Genomic DNA, 21,896 nt, shown 5'->3' on the forward strand with positions numbered 1-21,896 from the left:
CGCTATTCTGTTTTTTGCCCATCGAGATGGTAATGTTACTCGCTAGGTGCATTATAACCGAGCCCCAAGCCTTATATTATGGTTGATATTGGTCAAGGGCAGTTGTTAAACTAGAGCAGCCCGTACCAAAATAGTCTGGTGAGATTTGAAACGGTCGCGGTGTTGCCTTATGTCCACCAAATGATGTTAAGATGGATTAGTAATCGTATACACGTAAAACTTATAACGGAGTTGGGCGTAGAGTAGAGGGCATATTAAAACACGTACAGCTGCCACCATTAGACTGTTTTGGTGCGGGTTGCTCCAAGAAACAACTTGGCATCACCGCATAATGATTATTGGATGATTCAAGACATGTCGCATGCAGGCTCCATCTCCAGCGGACTTCTTTTGTGACGCTTGTGGTAGAATCTGGTAGACAGATATATCTTCTGGAAACGAAGTTTGAGGTCGGCTCAGGAGCAAACTGAAGAAGTTGGATGAGCACATTACTTGTATTTGTATACGCCAACGAAGGCTTAATAGAAACCTCAATATAGTGTTTTACAACAATTTTACTCTCCTTATTTATTCCTCTCTGTTTACAGCTGAGAAGTTTTGTGATTAGAAAATGATTTTGAGAACATTGTTATCCATACTTTGTTTCATCATTCGTTGTGGTCGCCCAAAAAATGTTTTCATAATTTTTACCGTCAAAGTGCGATAGGACAAACTATGCCAGAGGGTTCCTTCTATGGCTTTCCCAATCCATTGATTAGACGCTTGCCAGCTTGTTAGAGTTTTTCATTTAGAATAGTTTAAGAAGTCGCCCATTACTCGTAACAGTAGACATTAGGCATACTTTGATTATAAGAGCTAGGCACTTCACAGTTCACCGAGTGGAAAGTAAATATTTGTCATTTGTATTTAATGAAAATGTATTTTATGCATTTTGTAACTAATAGTTTAATATAACAAATTTAAAAAGATTATACCTTCCTATAAAACAATGAACTTTCTTAATTTATTTCAAAGTTCTGGTCTAAAGTTAAGATGTTTTAGAAACGCCAATACTATTTTACAATTTTACCCTCATTGTTGTATTCATTCACTCATAACGCATGAGTAAAATTTTATAATTTAAGAAAAATTACATGCGAAACATGCTTATAGTGCACTGCCTCAGAAAATTGACGTCCTGAACGTTTAAACCCCTTCGCTAATAAACTTGACAACAAAACAACCAGCTAAAGGCATAATCGAGATCTTCTCATGTATATTATAACAAATGTTGAGAATCGAGATATCCAAGGACGAACAACCTCTGAGCTCCGCCGACAGCGGCGCTGTGCGGGAGTTCTGCTCTCGCTCCACTGGTTTTACCACCACCACCAATCGACAGTAGTGCATGCGCGAGCGCCTCGAACTTGTAATGTTGGCCAAACAGTGTAGTATTCCAGTGGCGGTCGGATAGTGATAGTGTGAAATAAGATCGAACAGCTGATGTGCGTATTAACGTTTTGTTAGTTCTTCAGCTGACTTGTGTTGTATACATCAATAGAACTGTCAGACAACGGAAATGGCGTGAGCGGTTTGGGTTGAGGGCGATCAATAATCTAGGTAAACGATGTAGACGGTTTTTCATTTTTAAGTGAATCTAAATTGGCGTGGTTTTTAAACCGGTGCTCAAAAGTCATGCTGTTCCTTTTATAGAATTTAATTTTTTCGAAACTAGTAAGTAACGACATAACCTCAAAATGCCTACTGTGATATCCAAGTATCTTGAAGATACCGCTTTAAAATATAATATAAACAAGCAGAACTGCAGCAAGGCTCTTGTAGCTGCTGCAGTATTAATGTACGGTTGTAAACTCAGTTACCCTTTAGTGCAAAACATTTATAATAGGACTAATAAATTAAATTATTCAAAATTCAAGTGTGGACCTAATGAAAGCAGTCAGAGTGGACAATCTGATTCAGAAGATGAAAAGTTACCGCCAACAAATAATAATATGCTGGTTCCAAATGGGTATGTAAAGAACGGTGAATATGTAGACAACAAAAGAAAATTAAAGGCAAAGCAAAAAACGCCTGGTTTCAACAAAGAATTCATCATTCAACTCTATAAACTTGTAAGGCTCATGATTCCTGGTATATATACTCCTGAGGTTGGCCTCTTAATTTTACATACTTTAGCACTTGTGACGAGAACATTTATGTCTATATATGTGGCAACGATGGAAGGAAGAATGGTTAAATTCATCGTTAAGAAAGATGTGCGTAGTTTCTCGTTTATGTTACTAAAGTGGCTAGGAGTTGCGCTTCCAGCTACCTTCCTCAACTCTACCATTCGATATCTAGAAAATAAACTCGCATTGGCATTCAGGTAAGTAGTAATTTATTTCAAATTCAGATATAGTTTTAAAGATAGCAATACTTTATTTTGTTTTTTGACTAAAATGTGTAGCACCGAAAATGTTGTATCAATAATACTTGATATCTGTATAGACTATCATACATGATTGGTAACTTATATATACTTCAGAAGCGTATGTGATTTCTATCAAACTATAAAATTATTTAAATATTGACATAGGCCTATTCAACATGTAAATATTTGTTCAGAAATGCAAAGTAAGATTAAACTAAAAACAGTAGACCTGGGAACCTGTCAGTTCTAAAGAAACACACCCATAAATACTACACTAAGAAAGAGGTCATTCTAGATTGTGGATAAAGTTAACTAACAATACACTTTAACAGTGAACTAGTATGTAACTTCGTCTGTTTAAATCGACACTATTCAAATGTTACTAGCATTGCAACTAAAACGAATAAGATTTTTTTACTTTGACTTAACATTACTATCTCACAAATATATGAACAAACAGGAACTATCAAGAAATATCACTACACAATAACCAAACAATGGAGTTGCAGCATTTTTTAGGTTTTCAAATGAAAAAAATAAATTGCAATAGGCCTAAAGTTATGTTGAAACTTGGGTTTGATATTAGTAGGCCTTAATTATATTAATTATCAACTAAAGTACTGTGATTTTACAGGATTTTATATATAGTATTCATTGTTTTAGTAATTGTAATTTGGAAAAGATAAATATGAACAGTTCTCAATGAATATATCAAATAATATTGAAACATTGATCAAGATGCTAAAATTATGAAATTGTCCTTACCCTGCCTTCTTTTAATGCTAATGGCATTTAAAAGTAAATTTATATATTTTACTTCTGACATAGATGTTTGTTTTATAGAAACAATAACATGTTTTCATTAAAATTAAAGATACAAGCTTAAACAAAGGAAGTCCGTAACTTAACATGAAACACTTTGGTTAATATCAAATAATCACATGTTAATTCTTAATTCATACTCTTCATGGTACCTGAACATCCTTCTGTTCTAATTTAGGTGTACTATTGTAATTTGCAAGTGCCTGGAATAAAAATAGAAAATCTTATTACCTTGGTGTGAGATAACGAATTCAAACATCTGTAACTGAAATTTCCCAAATAAGCCATCCTCTAGCAAGTTCCCTTGATTATAGCACAATGTTATAAGTGTCCAGGTTCTATCTGTGCCCAAATTTAAATTTTATTAATATCAGTGTGTGGTTTTAAAAAATGAAATTGAAACAGGCTAGAACTTAGTCAGTTACAATAGGTATAACACAATGTTTTGAGGATTGGAATCTATCCTCTTCGTCAGGTGGGGGAGGTATTAGTACATACAAAAATAAAGAACAGAAAGAAGAAAAGAAGGGAAAGAAAATGGTTCAAACACATCCTAAAAGTTGTCTAAAAGAAGTTTAGTCCAGGCGTTGTGACTGTAGAGAATGCAATGGATGCATTCGTTGGATGCTAGGATGAAAGTGGAATACTGATCCGATGGTAAATGTCCATAATCCTGTTAAACCTTCCATCGTTAATAACAAACTTTAAATATAGAATTAGTCAGTTAGTTCAGAGTGAATAAAGTATTTCTGGGTTTTATATGTGCTAATCATTTTTAATTGTATATTCCTCACAAAACGGTAATTAAAGATTATTTTTACTTTTAAACAAAAGTCATTGTGTAAGTATAGAGTTTAAACCACTAAATCTTCCTAGTGCAGCATCTGAAATCTAATGCTGCCACAGACTTGACTCCTGGAATTCTCATTGTCTCATCAGCTGCAATGAGAATATCTCTTCACCTAGATTACACTATATTTTGTATTCTAGGTGTTTCTGATCTCAAAACGATATAAAGAGTTCATTTTGAGCTTCTTTGTAGTTGACTTTTTTTGGATCTCTTCAGACAATCATTAATCCAGATTCCAGGAGTCATGTCAGTGACAGCATGAGATTTCAGACACTGCACTAAGAGGAAAATGAACTGGAGCTAAACTCAACATTCACATTGATTCAACCCTTCCTGCAATAGCTATGTTTTGTGTAAAAGCTATTATAATACTCTGATATGTTTTAATGTTAGTTTCAATGTAATTTGTATATTATTTTACTTACCTGTTTAGTAGATCAAAGTAATTTTAAACTTGTTTACATCCTGTTCTTTGAATAATCATAATTTAATTAAGCTGGAATATATTTGTTGAATTTGTTTCACTGATTGTAATAATAATAATTTATTTATTTCTCAAAGACTGACCGTAACAAGATTGTTTATAATTAACCTGAATGTAAGACACAATAAGGGCAAAACAGTTTTTGGTGATAAATAAATAAAAATATAGCTTCAAATCCTAATGCAAGGCTAATCTTTAGATACATTAAAAGTCCTATTGAAATGCTTTCAGGGAGTTTGGTTTAATTTTCTAAAAGTGTTTTTAGGAAACCATCCAGGCATATAGCTCTTTAGAAGAGTTAATTTGTCTTGCAATCAAATTAATGTGGTAATCAATCCAAAACTAATAACTATAATAAATAACGAAAACATTATTATAGCTAAATGACTAGTATATAAATTTTAAAACAAATTCTCATATTAAAGAGGCTAAACAAACATGATATATCACTGTTAATGTATTTCTATATACTAGGTCTATTCTTTTACAAATATTAATCTCCAATGAAATGAGCAAAAGACTCAGTCATGGTAGTAAATTCTACAAAATACATGTCAGTATTAACTTCCAAAATAGGGTTTAACACTGTAACACTGGATGACATGAACAGTCACAGGATGTCATATAATATAATAATAAACGTATTGTCTGGATGAATCACAATTTAGAATGATTTACAAAACTAAAGTTAGTTTCTCTACTTCATTTCGGTTAGTATTGCCATATTATCTATACACCTATTGCATTTAACTTTTTTATCACCCTTGTTTACTTATCTTGGACTATTATTACTAATCCTCTTAAAATACTTCCAAATAAACAAGGTAGGAGTACGCCACACCTTGTGTCACATAATAGACTCTGAAGGTGTTACATCCAAAATTACAAATCTATTCTTCATGTCATTCTGGAGATGTCCTGAGGACAAATAAGTAGGCAGGCAAGCATACAAAAATTACATTTTTACAACATCCTGGCAGGTAAAACTATTAGCCAGCCAAATACCATGGAGTAACGTGCTGCCATCATCAAACTCAATGTTGCTCATACATGAAGCTTCATGCAAAGTTTGAAGTGTATGGGTCGGTTCGTTTTCGAGATATCATGTGGACAGACAGGGGCAGAAATGAAATTTTTCCAGCCCCTTGAGAGATACGGTTCACTTATGCTTGAACAATAATTATTAAATAGATTACAGAATGTCAGTAATCCTTGCCAAATGACTCTTCCCATTCCAATGTCATTTCACCTTCAATTTGTACTCATTTTTTTGGTCAGTAGTGTACAAAAATAACACTTTATTGGGATCAGGGATATCTGTTAACATTTTAGCTATGTAAAGATAGAAATATATTTTTAAGTTTTTTGTTTGTTTTGACTTTAACTACTAGTTGTCATCCATATATAAGCACAATTTACTCATGATAACAATTTTAGTTAATCCTTAAATTCTATATAGCCTAATAATAAATAAACAGTAGGAATGAATGAAAAACGTCTTCATTAAAGAGACGGAGTTAGGGCTATTAAGTCTTCTCTACCACTCAACCTCAAATTGTATACAGAAAATTTACAATAGTTTATACAATTGTGGTAAATTATTAAATTATTCTTTAAATAAAAAAAAAAAACAAAAATGCTTAACCTGTACAGAATTAAATGATCTTAATGTAAAAATCTAATTAATGAATACTTAAAATACAAAAGAAAAACTTTATACATTTTATAATAAATACAAAATAATTCAAAATGAAGAGCAAGAAACATTCAATCACCCTAACACACCGGTTCACCACATGACCGCAATAAGCAGCACCACCTGTCACCCCCTCAGGCCCCCAGCAGCAAGCCCCTAACCTAACTGTGTATCATACACTTGTTGGTAGCTTGGTAAGATAACTGTGTATCATACACTTGTTGGTAGCTTGGTAAGATATTTCCTCAGGTAATTTCTATAAATACTTTCTTCTAAGAAGATAGTTTCAATATACTGTGCTATACTGTATGTAAGAGGTAAATCAAGGTATCTCTCTTCTATTTAGTATCATAGGAGAAAGTTTATTAGCATAATGTTTTATAGGACACATTTTTAAATGCAAAGATCATGCCAAAAAATAATACACATAATCCAACTATAGAATCTATTGTTTTCAACAAGATCTAATAACTGTGTTGATTTTTCAGATCTGAAGCCATGTTTTTTGTTCTAAAAGCAGTAAATTTAGCTCTAGAAATGTTAGGAAAATATTGGAGTATATTGCACTGAAACATTTTTGAGAATAATAGATATAGACCTAAAACAAGAAATGTTTGAAGAATGGTCGGCTCTAAATATATCATAATAGCTTTTAATAGCTGTTTTAATGTGTCGGAGAAATTACCTATGAACAATGAATTGATATGTGAGTTTAATGGTTTGTAAATAATTATTATAAGATTGTTATTACTAAATATAGTATTTTATTGGAATCTGAGATAATTTTGTTTTTAAAGATACATTGTTATTTGAATTACTCTTTGTTACTTAGAGAGGTGTATTTTTTGCAATATGCAAAATTTTTTATTTAACAGATGTAACATGAAAATCTATAGTGAATATAAATTTACAACAAATTATCATTGAGACACTATAAACTCTAACTTTCTCCTGTGAATACTTAAGGATTTTATTTCAACAGGTTTTGTCCAATTTTGCAAATACTTTGAAAACTAACCGTTCATGTATTTGTAGAAACAGTATAGTTTAAGCTTGAATTTTTAAGGCGTTCCAATTGAACTAATGTTACGCTTTGTCTCTTAATGTGTTAAAATATTTTTGCTGGTATAGAATTAAAACCTCTTTTAGTTTTGCCTGTTAGATATTCATAAACAAAACAAACTCTAAATAATTATTGTTCTGTTGTATATGTAATAAACCTTAAAATTACTTAATATTTTTTTAGTTACAATCCTAAATTAACAAATTAAAATGAAATAAAATCTGTCATAAAATGTACAATTGCTTACTGATGGTATTATTTGAATAAATCTTACTGTTCTAGGATTAATAGTTTGTCAGAATAAGTACATGTGTATCACTAGCTTTAAACAGTGTGTGCTGTAAAATATCTATATATATAAAAGAAAGTCGTGTTAGTTACACTATTTATAAGTCAAGAACAGCTGAACCGATTTGGCTGAAAATTGGTAGGGAGGTAGCTAAGAACTGGGAGAAGAACATAGGATACTTTTTATCCCGTTCCCGATTCAGGATTCCGCCCCACTGGTCTCTAGAAGTTCAGAAATACCCGTAAGAAATGCATTGCAGCAAACATATGTTATTAAGTGAAAGAGCCTTTTCAAATTTAATCAGCTGTTCTTTGTAAACACATATAATGCGACAAAAGAAATTTATATGTTTATAATATAATTTAATTACTATTTTAAATTTCTTTTCACTTATAGTTTGAAAGCATAGAGTAAGCTTAAGAGAAACAGCAAATTTTGTTTCAACTGTTTCTGCAATCACTATTAAACATAGACTTTACTATCCAGATAATACAATTCAAATTTGACGTAAAAATTCACCTTTAACTGCAATATTTATCTAATATAAACCATGCTCATGCTTGATCAAAAGAGCAATGCAGATATCAAAATTACTATCTTACGTTGGCTACAAATATAAAGAATGTTATAAAACCAACCTTAGTTGTTTTTCTTGACAGAAGTATGGTTCTCAAAACTCCGTGTGTACATATTCTCTCGATCGAGACAACAAAGCAAGCTCAATCATGGCATCGGAGATATAACTAATTTAATCCAGAAGTGATACACGCGCAAAGCTTAAAATAAAAACCATACGCAATTTCGCTTAACATCTGAAGCTCATAATCATTAGACTGTAATAATATGTACCTAAGATTGTACATGCCTATTTGTAGGCATGATTGTAAGATGCCTATTTTCGTTTCAAAATTACATTGAGGGCCATCATTTATTACATTGAATTCCGCGCTAATGAATTCCGACTTTTTGACTTCTATCCACGATGGTCTAATATAGTTCAATTGTATACAAAAATTATAGAATATTGGAGAAAAATTCCAGTTATTTCACAGGTGCATATTGAGACTGTTTTAAAATTTAAATTTTAAATAGATCATGAGCTTGGAGTATCTGTCAGTAACTACCATTTATCTCAGAAGGGTAATAACGACGTTTAAAAGAAATATGCTCTCCTACGTCCCAATTTTTCTGTAGAAAATCGCGTGCGAAGCCGTGGGTAACTGGGTATCTGGTTGTAATTGGTATTTTATTGAAAATCAAGAGTTCGTTATAAGATACTATGAACTAGCTGTTACCCGCGGCTAATCGCGCATAATTGCTTTTACTAAGTAATATAAGGACTTTTCTAAAGATTGTGTGCGAATCCGCGGGTAACAGCTAGTTAAATATATAATAGAGGAATAAGATCTTCCCATTGGACACCACAAAATATATAATTCTGAGATTGTAGATATTACCTCCCCTCACTTACACATCACATGTCACTTTTAAGTGTAGATTTTATTGAATACTTCTTTGAAAAATTATTTAATTAATCTAAGTAAAGCTATAGACATTATAGATGTTGTAGCTATAGACATTATAAGTTGTTTCATGAGTTAAACAAAATTTAATTTACCCTCAACCACCCTCTCAGTTTCATTCTTTGCCTACATTTAGTGGGTTGTGCTATAAATGAAACTGGATTCAAACCACTGGAAACATGTCCGGTCTGTAGGCTAGTTTGGTTTAAACTTGAATATGTGTATAGTGGCAATTTCTTTTGTTTTTATTTGGCATTTTTTGACTCCGTCTTAGAATGGTTCACAACAAAATATATACGTGAGGGGAAATTTAGATGGTCATTGATGCATCCCCAAAACTAAGCATATAAGGCATTGCTTTTTATTGTAAGCGCCAACTAATAATGTAAATGTCCCAATCTGCTAATATATACTCACAATGGAATGCTGAGAGGAAAACTTGAATTTACAAGTTTTGTGATAGTGTCTATTATTATTAAATTCATCCCCATTATAAGAAAAATGACACTGTACAAAATACATTCTCTATGTTTTGTGATTTTGAAATACTAGTTTACACCTAGTAGTCAAAATTATACAAGGATTTCACTTGATATTTAAGAAGTATGTCAGAAATATTTGGATATTTATCTATAGTTAGTGATTAGTGATCATGTGGTAGAAAGTAGGATAGATTTATTAAACAAAGTACATCAGTTGGATTCTGATGAAAATATTATTTCTCAATGAAATTATTGACTTAGAATCAGCAAGAGGTGGCATGGCATTTGTAAGCTGTGCACATTATGTAACTGACCTAGTTAGGCAGGAAAACACACACACATTTTTACTGTTGTTTACAATCAAGCAGAAGACATCCAAGCAGTGGACACAACACTTTTAGTAACCAATGCTAATTGCAGTTTGATTTCTGATATAGTTTATATAACATATCTTCTAATTGCTTTGTTATGAGATTTATGATCTCCATAAAGAGAAACTTGTAAACCAAATGTATAGCCCACACATTTATAGACTGTTTTAGAAAAGACTAAAATTATGAAGCATTATACAGTACATTTAAAATTGAGGACTTTTATTTCTTGGTAGAGATCCTATTATCAAGTGAAATTTTATCTAAAGAAAAGTTATCGAGAGGAAACAATTTAAATACTGTACTTTGCATTCCTCTGTTCATGACAAATTTATGGCATTACCTTGAATATCTGTGAATGTAATCTATATTCAGACATGCAAGTTAAAAAGTATTGCCTCTACAAAAATATAATACACTGTAATATATATTCGGTACAATATAATTTTAAATTACTTGAAAAGAAGCCAATTTACAGGGTAAGTAAAAATGCAATAAAAAATTTGGGAAATAATTAAATGAGTAAAATAAGCAAAAAAGTTCCTTTGAACATATGCGCTAACTTAAATTTTTTAGCCTCTGTCTGTCTATATGTGTGTTTCCTTAAAAAAGATTCATTAATTATAAAATGGTAAAAATTATAGTTATGCAATTTTGGCATAAATATTTATTTTACTGTAACCAACCTCTAGCTCAAAAAAATTTTAGCAGTGTCAAAATAGTGTTACAAATTTTGTTTCATCAAATGTTCCAAAAAATGGATGCAAAAACAAAATTAATTCTCAAGAAAGAAAATATTAGGTTATAGGAAGGTGAAAGTACTATTGTTATTATTGGGTGATAAAAGATGAATTAACAATTCACGCAATGTACAATCTTGTGTAACCACTATGTAAAAGAGTACCAATACAAGATTTATGTTCATTTCAAAAGTAAAAGATTTTTTTCAGAAATAATTTTTTACTGCACATGAACTTTATGAGGAATTAACAGTATGCTTAAAATAAATTATATACAATTTAGAACTAAAAATAAAAAAAATATGTTGTTTGTTATCTTAGTAGTTTTGTTTGGACACAAAAGAAATGAGAAAATGCATGTTCATTATTTTTAATGCACATGAATGGAAAATAATTAATTTAAATATGGTTTACATGAGATTTCTAAAGTGTACTTCTCAGTCATTTAAACACCCCATAAAATTACCAGTTTAAAGGCTACTTAAAGGTTTGTTGCTATCATATTAAGGTGTTTTGTTTCCTTTAATTTAGTATAAAACTTTTAAGCTAGTGACACTATAATATAAAACTGCAAACCTTTTTTGTTTTTATCTGATGTTATCATTTGTTTCTAATACAAATGGTATTTTATGATTATGACGTTGTGGATTTTCAAATAAAAACACAAACAGAAGGCTAAGTGAAGAATGATAATTACTTATACAGCAGAATAACACTAAGCATTTTTATAATGTTAGAGAATTTATAAATCTGGGTTCTCTATAAAATGTTTCTATGTAACATTAATGTATACATGTTATTAGTCTAGTATTTTGAAACTAAGTGCATGTTCTTGTATGATGATGGCCTAGAAACTAAAATTCATTATTACATAGAGAGGCTGCTTATTGCTATTCTCAGGGTCACTGACGCTGATTAGAAATTGTCAACCAACTGACGCAGGTGTTGTTTGCATATTCAACATCTTGTGCGTACGTGCAAAGCCACGCATTGGCTTTCTGGTTGGTCAACGTGAAAGAGCAGATCAATAAGTAAACAAAAATAAAGTGTTGAAGCTTATTGAAAAAGCTTTCTGTATGCAAATGAAATGTTATATGGTAGCAGTGACATGGGTATAATTGATTTGTATGAGGGCAAGTGTCACAGTTTTTATGAGTTTTCAATTTATCTTTTTGTAAGACAATAAGAACACATTTTAATTGATTTTTTGTGCTATGCAATCTAATTTTCAAAATTCAATCAATTTTTTAGTCTAATTTATTAATATTTATTTTTACTATAATTTATAGTTTACAACCTTGATAATGGAGGAGGGATCCAGAATCTCAGGTAGCATCAAGATTATTTACTGAATTATCAGAGTTTATATTATCATGGGGTGTTTAATAAGAGGTTTATTAAATATTAAGAGAATGGGTTATTGTAGAATATTGAAGATTCACCACAAAATCACCCCTGGAGATCAAGCTGTAAAGTGTAATGAATCTTTAATTACAGAATGTGGAAAAAACATGGGACTGGGTTAATCTTGTTTTACAAACATAAACATGTGTAATGTTGTACATAATTTTAAAGCTCTTTGTAAGCCGAGTAGTTTGGTGAAAATACAACCTAATTTTATTTTTCCATTTCAAATTGGTTGCCAAAAAACTGAAAAAATCTCTGGGGCCCAAGCCCAAATTTTGAAAAACCCTAATACACAATTTTAAATTCTTCCTCGAAACATTTTTTTCTAAGTCCGTATTTACATTAGAATAAAAAAGTTTTTCAGCATCACTTTTTTTTAATGTTACAATAAAATGCACCATGTTTAAGTTTAGAAAACTATTTCAAACTGGCTAAACAAAAGGATTATTGAAAACAAATATTACATTTTATCCTCTTAAATTGTATTATTTCAAGACAAAATTTGTTATATCATGAAGCAACACATTTTCATTTTCATAATAGGAATATCTAAAAATTGTGTCAATATAAGTAAGGTTTTCTGGTCTGTTCTGCCTTGAACTGCCTGCTATACAATACTTTACCAAATAATTAGATTATTAATTAACTGCTTCTGGTACCATTCATTCTTGGGTTCCAGCTGTATTGATTTTAATTAACTTAAATGAGAATTAGTTATTTTTATCATCACTCTTTCATTTTTATGTTAAAATATTGGATAGTTAAAAGGATAAGTAAAAACTTTGATCGTTAATCTTGTCAATAATAGTTTCTCGTAGAGAGTATGTGCTGACAAACAAATCTTATGACACCAAAATGATAAAAAAAATGTTCTGACGATTTTCTACCTTTACTTCATTAGACTTTATACTCTCTATTACATAATTAATATTTTTACCATATGTTGATCTGTATTTATTTCTTCTGTCAAAAAACTAGTTAAAATTTCTCGTTGGTCTGCTGGTGTAGACAGGAAGGCAGGCAAGTGCCAGGTAAGTGTCAAGCCAACGGTTGCCATGGTTACTGTAGAGGTCAGGTCTCTCCAGTTACACTTGAGCAGAGCAGTTGTCCCCCGTGACCTTGGCCTGATAACACTTCTCACCATTTTACTCATGGGTTTCCCAACAATGAATGGACAGTCCCGGCAACTGGGCTGAGTTACTCTTCACCTCACGAGCACAGCGAGAACTTTTAACAAATAATAGGAAATAATGGATATTGTGTAGCGTAATCTATTTGAAGTTATAAATAATGACAGTTCAAATCAGTACTCCAGTTTTTAACAAGTATACATGTAAAAATTAACCAATTTTTAAACTTAAAATATATAATATTTAATAAATTCTTTAATTTTTAAAGTTTGAACTCTATCTGTAGTTAGTCAGTTTGAGGACTTCTTCTTCGAGTTGTATTGTCTCTTGACGTCTGGGAAGGGTAATTAATTTGGTATGCTTATTCACAATATGTTATATCAACAAATAAACACAAGTAAACATTCTGTAGCAGGGGTGCAGATAGTAAAATATGACTGGTGTAGGAATGAAAATTTGATGTTCCTTTTGTAATAATGAAGTGACAAAGCTAAAACTCAACTGCTGTTTACTTCATGACATCATTTTCAAAAGAGAAGAAAAATAAAAAGTGTATACAACTTAGTAAATACATTTTTTAAGTGACAACATTAGGTTTTCAATAATACCTTAGTCATGTTCGTATGCTGTGGCATAACAAATATGAAAATGAGGGCGTTTTCATTTGATAGAAATCTAACACTTGTCAAAATGAATCATTTTACTAGTTGAATATCAGTTCTAACATGGTTAATTGTCTGAGTTAAAACAGTATTCTTTGAATCTTTGTCAGATAAAAACAATTATTTTTTACATTCAATTAATGAATAAGTTATTTTTTAAAGCTAGAATTTATGCTACGAGTAGTTTTTCATTTGGTCAAAATAAGATTTTAACTACAATGAAGAACATATATGTCAAATGATTAGTTTTGTACCTACCTAATCCCTTTTGTATTGTAAGTGAAATCTTGAAAACTAACTTAAAAATAATTGTTATTACTGTCCTAAACTATGAGTAAATGCATTTTGTAACGTTACACCCAACCTTATGTGAAATGGGTAATATTACTACAGAATTGACTGACTAAGATTACTGAATAAATCCATTTTAAAATACCCATATCATGACATTCCATCAAAGTTGACACTATTAAAAAGAAGTTTCAGGGAACTTGTAAAATATTAAAAAAAAAACTGTAGTAAATAACTACCAATGGGTATTTGCTACCATTCTCATTTAACTTTTAACATTTCACCTTTTAAGAGTAAAATTATATTTTCTTGCTGCGTAACATTTGCTTATTTTGTATATCTTTCCTCTAACTTTGACATATAATTGAAGAATACTTAGTATGTTTTCGCCTTTTGTTCATATGAAGTAAAGAATGTTTTCATACTTCTTAATATTTTATGTAGAAGTGCAGATAAAAATGTTCTTCTATAACAAATTATGTTAATGCTGCCTAATATGTATCCAGGACTCGGCTGGTGAACCACTCGTACGCTCGGTACTTCCAGCAGCAGACCTACTATCGGGTGAGCAACCTGGACGGTCGGATAGAGAATGCTGACCACCGTCTCACTGAGGATATCTCCGCCTTCACGTCCTCCGTGGCCCATCTCTACTCGCATCTCACCAAACCCCTGTTTGATTGTGCCCTCATCGGATTTGCCCTCATGAGGTCCAGCAGGGAGATGGGTGCTGCTGTTGTACCCGGTGAGTTGGAATAGTTGCTGTTTTGTTTTTGTATTAACATAAACAAAGAGTTTGTGTAGAGATAAACAGTATATGAAATCAATTTTGTAATCTCCTTAGAAAGTCTTTTAGGGCAAACTGATCATACAACCACAAAACTGCTCTGGTTGTGTCCCTTGACAGAGAGCAATGATGACCAGTTAATGAGTAACAATTATGGTCAAACCCTGTTGCTTCAGGTACCTTCAGCTATGGTCACCAGACCTCCAAATCCTACTCCATGATTGTCAGTTGTTTTCATCATTGTAATGGGCATTCGTGTACTACCTAATTTAGTTGTTGAGAAGTCGCTCAATATATCAGTGACAAATCGTAATATATTTCTGTGTGTGCGTAATCAAAGTTATACTACTTAGAATATTTTCAATTAAAATTGAGTGATCATGCTTTTGTTTTATCAAAATTGTCATCCTTTTACATAGCAGCTTCAATCAATCAATCAATCAATAAATCTTTATTTACATTTTCGTCAAGAAAAGTAATGGCGTCAATTACATAGAATGTTATAATACAATGCAATACAATGGTGTCAGGCTATGCTCCGACAAGAGTGTAGAATTCTTGAATAGAGTACAAGGGTTGATCCGTTAGCCAGGTGTCCAGTCTGTGTCCCAGGGCAGCTCCCGTTAGTGCTCTGATGTCATCCGGCAGAAGATTGTACAGTTTTGTCCCGATGTAGGTTGGTTTCTTTTCAAAAAGCATTGTTCTGTGTCATGGAATAGGGATTCTTGATGTGCTTCTGGTGTTATGGCTATGGGTTTTAGTTTCTCTGGGAAGACCATTTTTATCAACCAGAAGTATCACTTCTTGGATGTAGATAGCAATGACGGTTTTAATTTTTAGCTGCTTGAAAGCTTCTCTGCAGCTTGCTTGCCAATCTAGTTCAGCTAGCGATCTTATTGCTGTTTTCTGAATAATGAGCACTCTGTTTAGATTTGCAACAGAGGTGGCCCCCCATATTGCAATCCCATACCTAAGGTGAGTCTCCAGAAGTGAGTGGTATGCTACCTTAGCTACATCTGTGGAGCTTATCTGTTTTAGTCTTCTCACCACATAGACAGCAGAGTTCAGTTTTTTGCACAGCCCATTTATGTGTGGTCCCCAGGTCAGGTTTGCATCTAGTGTGAGGCCCAATAGTTTGCTTTCTTCTTCGAGGGAGACATCAGGTAGAACTGGGATTTGCCCTCTCCTCCTCCCAAAATTTATCTGCTTTGTTTTTGTGGGTTTGCTGCTAAGTCATTTGATGCACAGTAGTCATATGTCATATTTAAGGATATGTACGCATTTACACTAAGTTCTTCAGCTGTGTTACCTTTGCAAAGTAAGGTAGTATCGTCGGCGTACATGACTGCAGTACTGTAGTCATTGATGTAGTTGGGGAAGTCGTATGTTAAAAGGATGAACAGTACTGGACCTAACACTGAGCCTTGTGGGACTCCCCTTGTAGTAGGGAGACACTTTGACCTGACAGTCTGGGTTACGTGTCTTGATGTGTGCTTTACCTCAACCAGTTGGGATCGTCCTTCAAGATAGCTCTTAAACCAGCAAAGCGTAATACCCTCTATTCCTAGGTTCTTGAGTTTGTTCAGAATAATTTGATGTCCCAGGCACTCAAAGGCCTTACTGTAGTCAAGAAGTATAGCTGTGGTGTACTTGTTGTTATCAATTTGGTCTATGATATATCCAGAAAGAGCAATTAGGGCGGTGGTGGTTGATCTCCCCTTCAGAAAGCCATGCTGATTTTCAGGGAGAAGGTTGAATTTATTTAAATGGTCCAGGAGTCTCCTTAAAACGATTTTCTCAACAATTTTTGAAAAAGTTGGGAGGTTAGAAATGGGACGGTAATTACTCATTTCGGTTGAGGATCCTTTTTTTAGTTTTGGGTATACCTTAGCAATTTTCATTGCAGCGGGAAAAATACCAAATGCAAAAGATTTGTTTATCACTTCTGCTAATAGAGGGGCAAAGATATCACCACAGTACTTGGTCAGTGTTGATGATATGTCATCCAGCCCACATGAGCCCCTGTTCTTTAAGCTCCCGATTATTTCTTTGACTTCTAGAGGAGTAGTGGGGGTAAGTGTCAGAGTCTGTTGTACTGGCTCCAGGCTTGGCGTTGGTAAGGTCTGTGGTGTCGTGTAACCAGCTGTCCTCAGAGTTTCTTCAGCGATGCTGCAGAAGTAGTTGTTGAATTTTTCAGCAACTTCCAGTGGGTCATTAATCTCTCCTTCTGCTGTAGTCAGCTGAAATTGCTGTTTTGCTTTCTGACCCCTCTTGGATGTTTTCTCGCTGTTTATGACCTCCCATATAGCTTTGGATTTGTTGTTTGCCTGACGAATATGTTTGTTAGTAGCTTCTTGTCTTACCTCTCTTAGTCTAAGGTCATAGCGCTTCTTATTGTTTGTCATTATATCTTTGTCTTCTTGCTGCCCGGTCATCTTGTATGTACGTAATGATTTGAGGTAGTTTTCTTTAAGCTCATTTGCTCTCTCATCACTATAGTCAGCAAGGTTTTTTTTGAGTTTATTCCTGGTTTTCTTTATGGGACATGTGGCATTCATCTCCATTGCTACTACTCCCATCAATGCGTTGTATGCATCTTCGGGTGACTGTGCACTGTATACATCACTTCAGTTACACTCTGACAGTCTTAATTTGAGCGATGCCATGGTCTGGGGATTTATACACCTTTTAAACTGGCTTGGAGTCTGCTTATTATTAGTTGTTAGTTGTAAAGCACACAGTTGTCCCTTGTGGTCGGATAGTCCAGTATTGAGAGTGTCTACTTTAATGTTGTCGGAAGGAAAATTTGTACATACACAGTCAATAGAACTAGCAGTGTGTTGAGTGACTCTGGAGGAAGGTATAGACAATCGTTTAATGTCATAAAGAGCTAGAGTTTCTTCTAGTCTATCATTAGCGTTGTATTTGGCAAGATTGTCAATATTTATATCTCCAATAAGAAGGATTCTATTTTTATGAGGCTTGATATCTTCCAGAATATTAGAGATAATTTGTAGGCCTTCTTTTAGATTTCCCTGAGGTGGTCGATATATTCCAACTATGTGTAGTTGGCACTTGTTAATCTTAAAGGTTCCTACTGCTATTTCACAGATGAGCTCTTCACTTTTGTCATGGAAAAATTGAGGATCACTATCTACAGTGAAGCCTTCCTTCAAAAATATAGCAACACCCCCATAATCATGGTTTTTTCTGCAGAAATCAGCTGTGAGATTGTATCCGGGCAGAGTTGTGTTTATAAGGTTTATAAGCTTAATTGCGTTATGTGTGTGTTAGATAAGGGAGTATAGATGAGGACTTATTCAGTGGTAGAACCAAACTAGCAAACCTTTAATTATCAGTTTAAATTAGCTACTCACAGCAGTTAATATATTTTTTTCTTGACATTGACCTCTACGAAAGTAAAAGTGTACATTGGAAAGTCAGAGGACATTTGTTGAGCAGACAGAGGAGTGTTTGTATGAGTGGAAAGTGGTATGACTGTGCAGACATGACTCAGACAGTCCAACCACGCTGTCACTCATCTCCAGATAACAGCTGCCCCACCTCCCACCGCAAGGTCGACCATTGTTGTGTCAAATGTTATCTATGTCCTTGTAAATGTAATCTTCCCCAACATGGTTGAGATAATATTCATTAATTGTATTGTGAGTAATCAACTAGTTCTGTTGATATTTTCTTGTTAATTTTTTTCATAAATCACAAGAAAAGATAAAATTGATACGTAGTGGAATTTTAATTGGTGATTAGTACATATTAGAAATTTAATCTTTCTAAAAGCTTATAGTTTCATACAAAGGAAAGGAAGAAAGGAGTTCAATGTCTGGATATTCATTTAGAAGAATTTTTATCTTGATCATATCAATTACATTTATTTCATTATGTAGAATCTCTAATCCTGAATGCAGTTACTCAGGTAGCACATTGTTCTTTGAAATTTTAACAAATTCCAATTTGGTTGTTGACAGGTTAAGCCTTGTGTCTATTCTGGTCTTCACCATTTTGCAAAGTATTTATATAAAAAAACTACAATGTTTAGTGTGGAAAACTCTTAAAGAATACTGTAGGAGTGAATGGTAGGAGAATCCAGCGAGGATCTGATAAATTTCATCTTCAAACAAAACAAATATTCATTGAAATCTTATGATTCCAGTAGATATTGGAAAGGATATATTAACACTCTCAGAACTGTGTATTTGACTATTTTCTAAGGTTTTCTTCCTTTTTATTTGGTATGACGTATATTAAATTACAATATATTATATGTATAAGTATTTATTCATTTAACATTACAAATGATTAAAGAAAAAACTTTCCTTAAAACTGTCAAGTGCTGTGTGCAAGATATATGTTAAACTAGAACTGATATAGTTACTTTATTAAAAAAAAACTTATTTGTAAAAAAATTCTTTTTTTAACAAACATTGACAGTTAATAACATAAAAACATAAAATTAAATAATATTAATCTAAATAAAATATATTATTATGAACAGAATATAAATATGCAACTAAATTATTTATAAGTACTGACAAAAACTATAAGCAACCAGTCAAAAAACAGTGTAGACCCACTTGACAATAGAGTGTGTAGTTGTTACTCAGTTGGTTGTCACAGAGGAGCAAAGCCAGTGCTACGCCATGCTGATTATACAGTCTGAGTCACTGGTAGTGTACTACATCAAAATACAGATTACTATTGAATTAGACATAATAACACTTTTTGAATATTCATTTAAGCTGATTTTATTATTCTGATACTGATTCCACAGAGATATGTAAAAAGCATGCTGATAATTTTTATGTCCATATATATATATGGATGTTGGAATCAAAAGGATTAAATTGAAGCATTTAATTATTAATGCTGATAATACAAATCCATCGTGAAATAAATTTAACAAGGCTGTATACAACTGCCATGTTGTTCTTGGTATTACTCTGTATAACTAGTAGTAGGTCCTGGAGTACTTTCACAAACATTTGGACCAACATACAGCTGTTACTGATTATATTATGGGTGTTGTGTCACCAACCCAAAACATATCTATTCTGATTTCCAAATACTCAATATCTTTTTTGTTAAACAAAAACACACTATAAGGGTTAAATAGCTATTAGCAATTATTATTAGCCATACGTTGTCAATGATAATCCAAGCATGAGCTTCAAGCATTGGTAGGATCATGAGTATGTCAAGGGCTGACACTTGACATACAACTTTGCCAAGGGCTAAAACTTTTAAAAAATTGACATTTCAAAATTTCTAATGTATTCAAGGTTTGAAATTTTATACTTTTGTATAAAGATGTTTCTTACCAAATCACATATTGTGTGTAAGTAATAAACTTTTTAATCGTGAATTTAATATAATATTTCAGAGTTACAAAATGTTGAGTATTTTTCTTAGTTATGGATAGTGTAATAAATGTATGTATCAGACTATCAGGTAATGTGAAGTGAATACTTAGTTTAAAGTTTGGGGGATTTTGTAATGGTAAAATAAATTTTTTAGGTAGTAGGATTGAACAAAAACTAAAATTTTCTCTGAATAATGGTGAAGTGCATTTTATTATTTTCTTTCAAAATTAAAAGTTTTTACAATAAAGAGATTTTCATGCAAATTAATCCGTTGATGACTGAATATATTTTACTGGTTCACATAATTTATATGCAAAAACTTAATTTCTTTTCCTGCAATAATATGTGACTGTACAACATTTATTTATGTAAATCCTTAATCAGGAGCAAGTACACTTGGGTAATATAAATTTAAATATTTAATTGTGTTTGTCAGATCATGAGAATTTCAATAGATTTATTTTAGATAAAAATGTTTTATATGACAATAGATAAGAATGGTAACAACTTAATAAAATGTTGAGTGCTGTACTAGAGAGACTTCTGCGTTTTATGTGTCATCCCATTATCATTGTTTACTTTGTTATATAATATCTGATTTATATATTTACAGTCTATTGTGTGAATAGTTATCATTTGTTATTGTTTATAGTGGTCTACGTATAATTCCTTTACTAATTGCGTTGTTATTATTTGTATAACTGACAAGTCATTAAATATAACAACAGTTACATTGACTCTAGTGATCAGTATTAGGTTGTAATTGGTAATCTGATTTTCAGTAAAACTTATGTACTAAGAAAGTTTAAAATTTACTGTGACACATGCTTTTACGGTGTTGTCATTACATTTTAATTTTTCTGCTGTTTTTAAATGTGTGAACTCTGCCAACAAAATACAGTATACGATAATAAATAATGTAGACTTTCAGAAAAGTTAATAATGTATTAACTTGTATTAACATGTATTAGACACCTGTAGGTCTCTAATTGTTTAAGATTTATACAACAATGTGTTATTGTGATGATGGAAATAAAGTATGTAAAGCCGTTATTACGAAGTTGCATCAGAATGCATATTAGCTGATCAAATATTATTATGCTGTTTGGAATATTGCAGCTGTGGAGTTATTCATTGTTGCCACAAGAGACGTTTTTCATCTGATTATGAATGCTGTGTACTTGATATAATGTGTAAAAGACAAAGATTCAGGAACTGACTGAAGGTGCTGTGTTAAGTAATTTACACTGCATGGAAATTGAATATCAAGAGAACAGTTCATTAGGGCTAGACCTATTATTAAAAAATATATATATATATTACTGTTTTGGCCTAAAATCACTTTTCACAATATTGCAAAATCTCAATTTTTATTTTGTTACATATGGTTCAATGTGGTGTAGATAGTAAATTTGAAAATGCAGTCATGCATAAACACCAGATGTATAAGCCTAAAAACAAGCATTCATTAGTTTTACTGTAATATAAAAAGATGTAGCATTGCTTTTAAA

At 32.2% G+C, this 21,896-nt stretch overlaps 1 protein-coding gene across 1 annotated transcript in view; it reads left to right on the forward strand.

The window, feature by feature from the left end:
• Positions 1–1,393: 1,393 nt before the first annotated feature.
• LOC124366725 (ATP-binding cassette sub-family D member) overlaps positions 1,394–21,896 on the forward strand; it is a 45,243-nt gene continuing 24,740 nt past the window's right edge. Inside the window, exons 1-2 of the mRNA XM_046823327.1 lie at positions 1,394–2,365; positions 14,727–14,965. Coding sequence (XP_046679283.1) covers positions 1,737–2,365; positions 14,727–14,965 — 868 coding nt within the window. The 5' untranslated portion in view covers positions 1,394–1,736. The remainder of the gene's footprint in view (positions 2,366–14,726; positions 14,966–21,896) is intronic.

This window comes from Homalodisca vitripennis, chromosome 1 (assembly GCF_021130785.1).
Source record: "Homalodisca vitripennis isolate AUS2020 chromosome 1, UT_GWSS_2.1, whole genome shotgun sequence".
NCBI lineage: Eukaryota > Metazoa > Arthropoda > Insecta > Hemiptera > Cicadellidae > Homalodisca > Homalodisca vitripennis.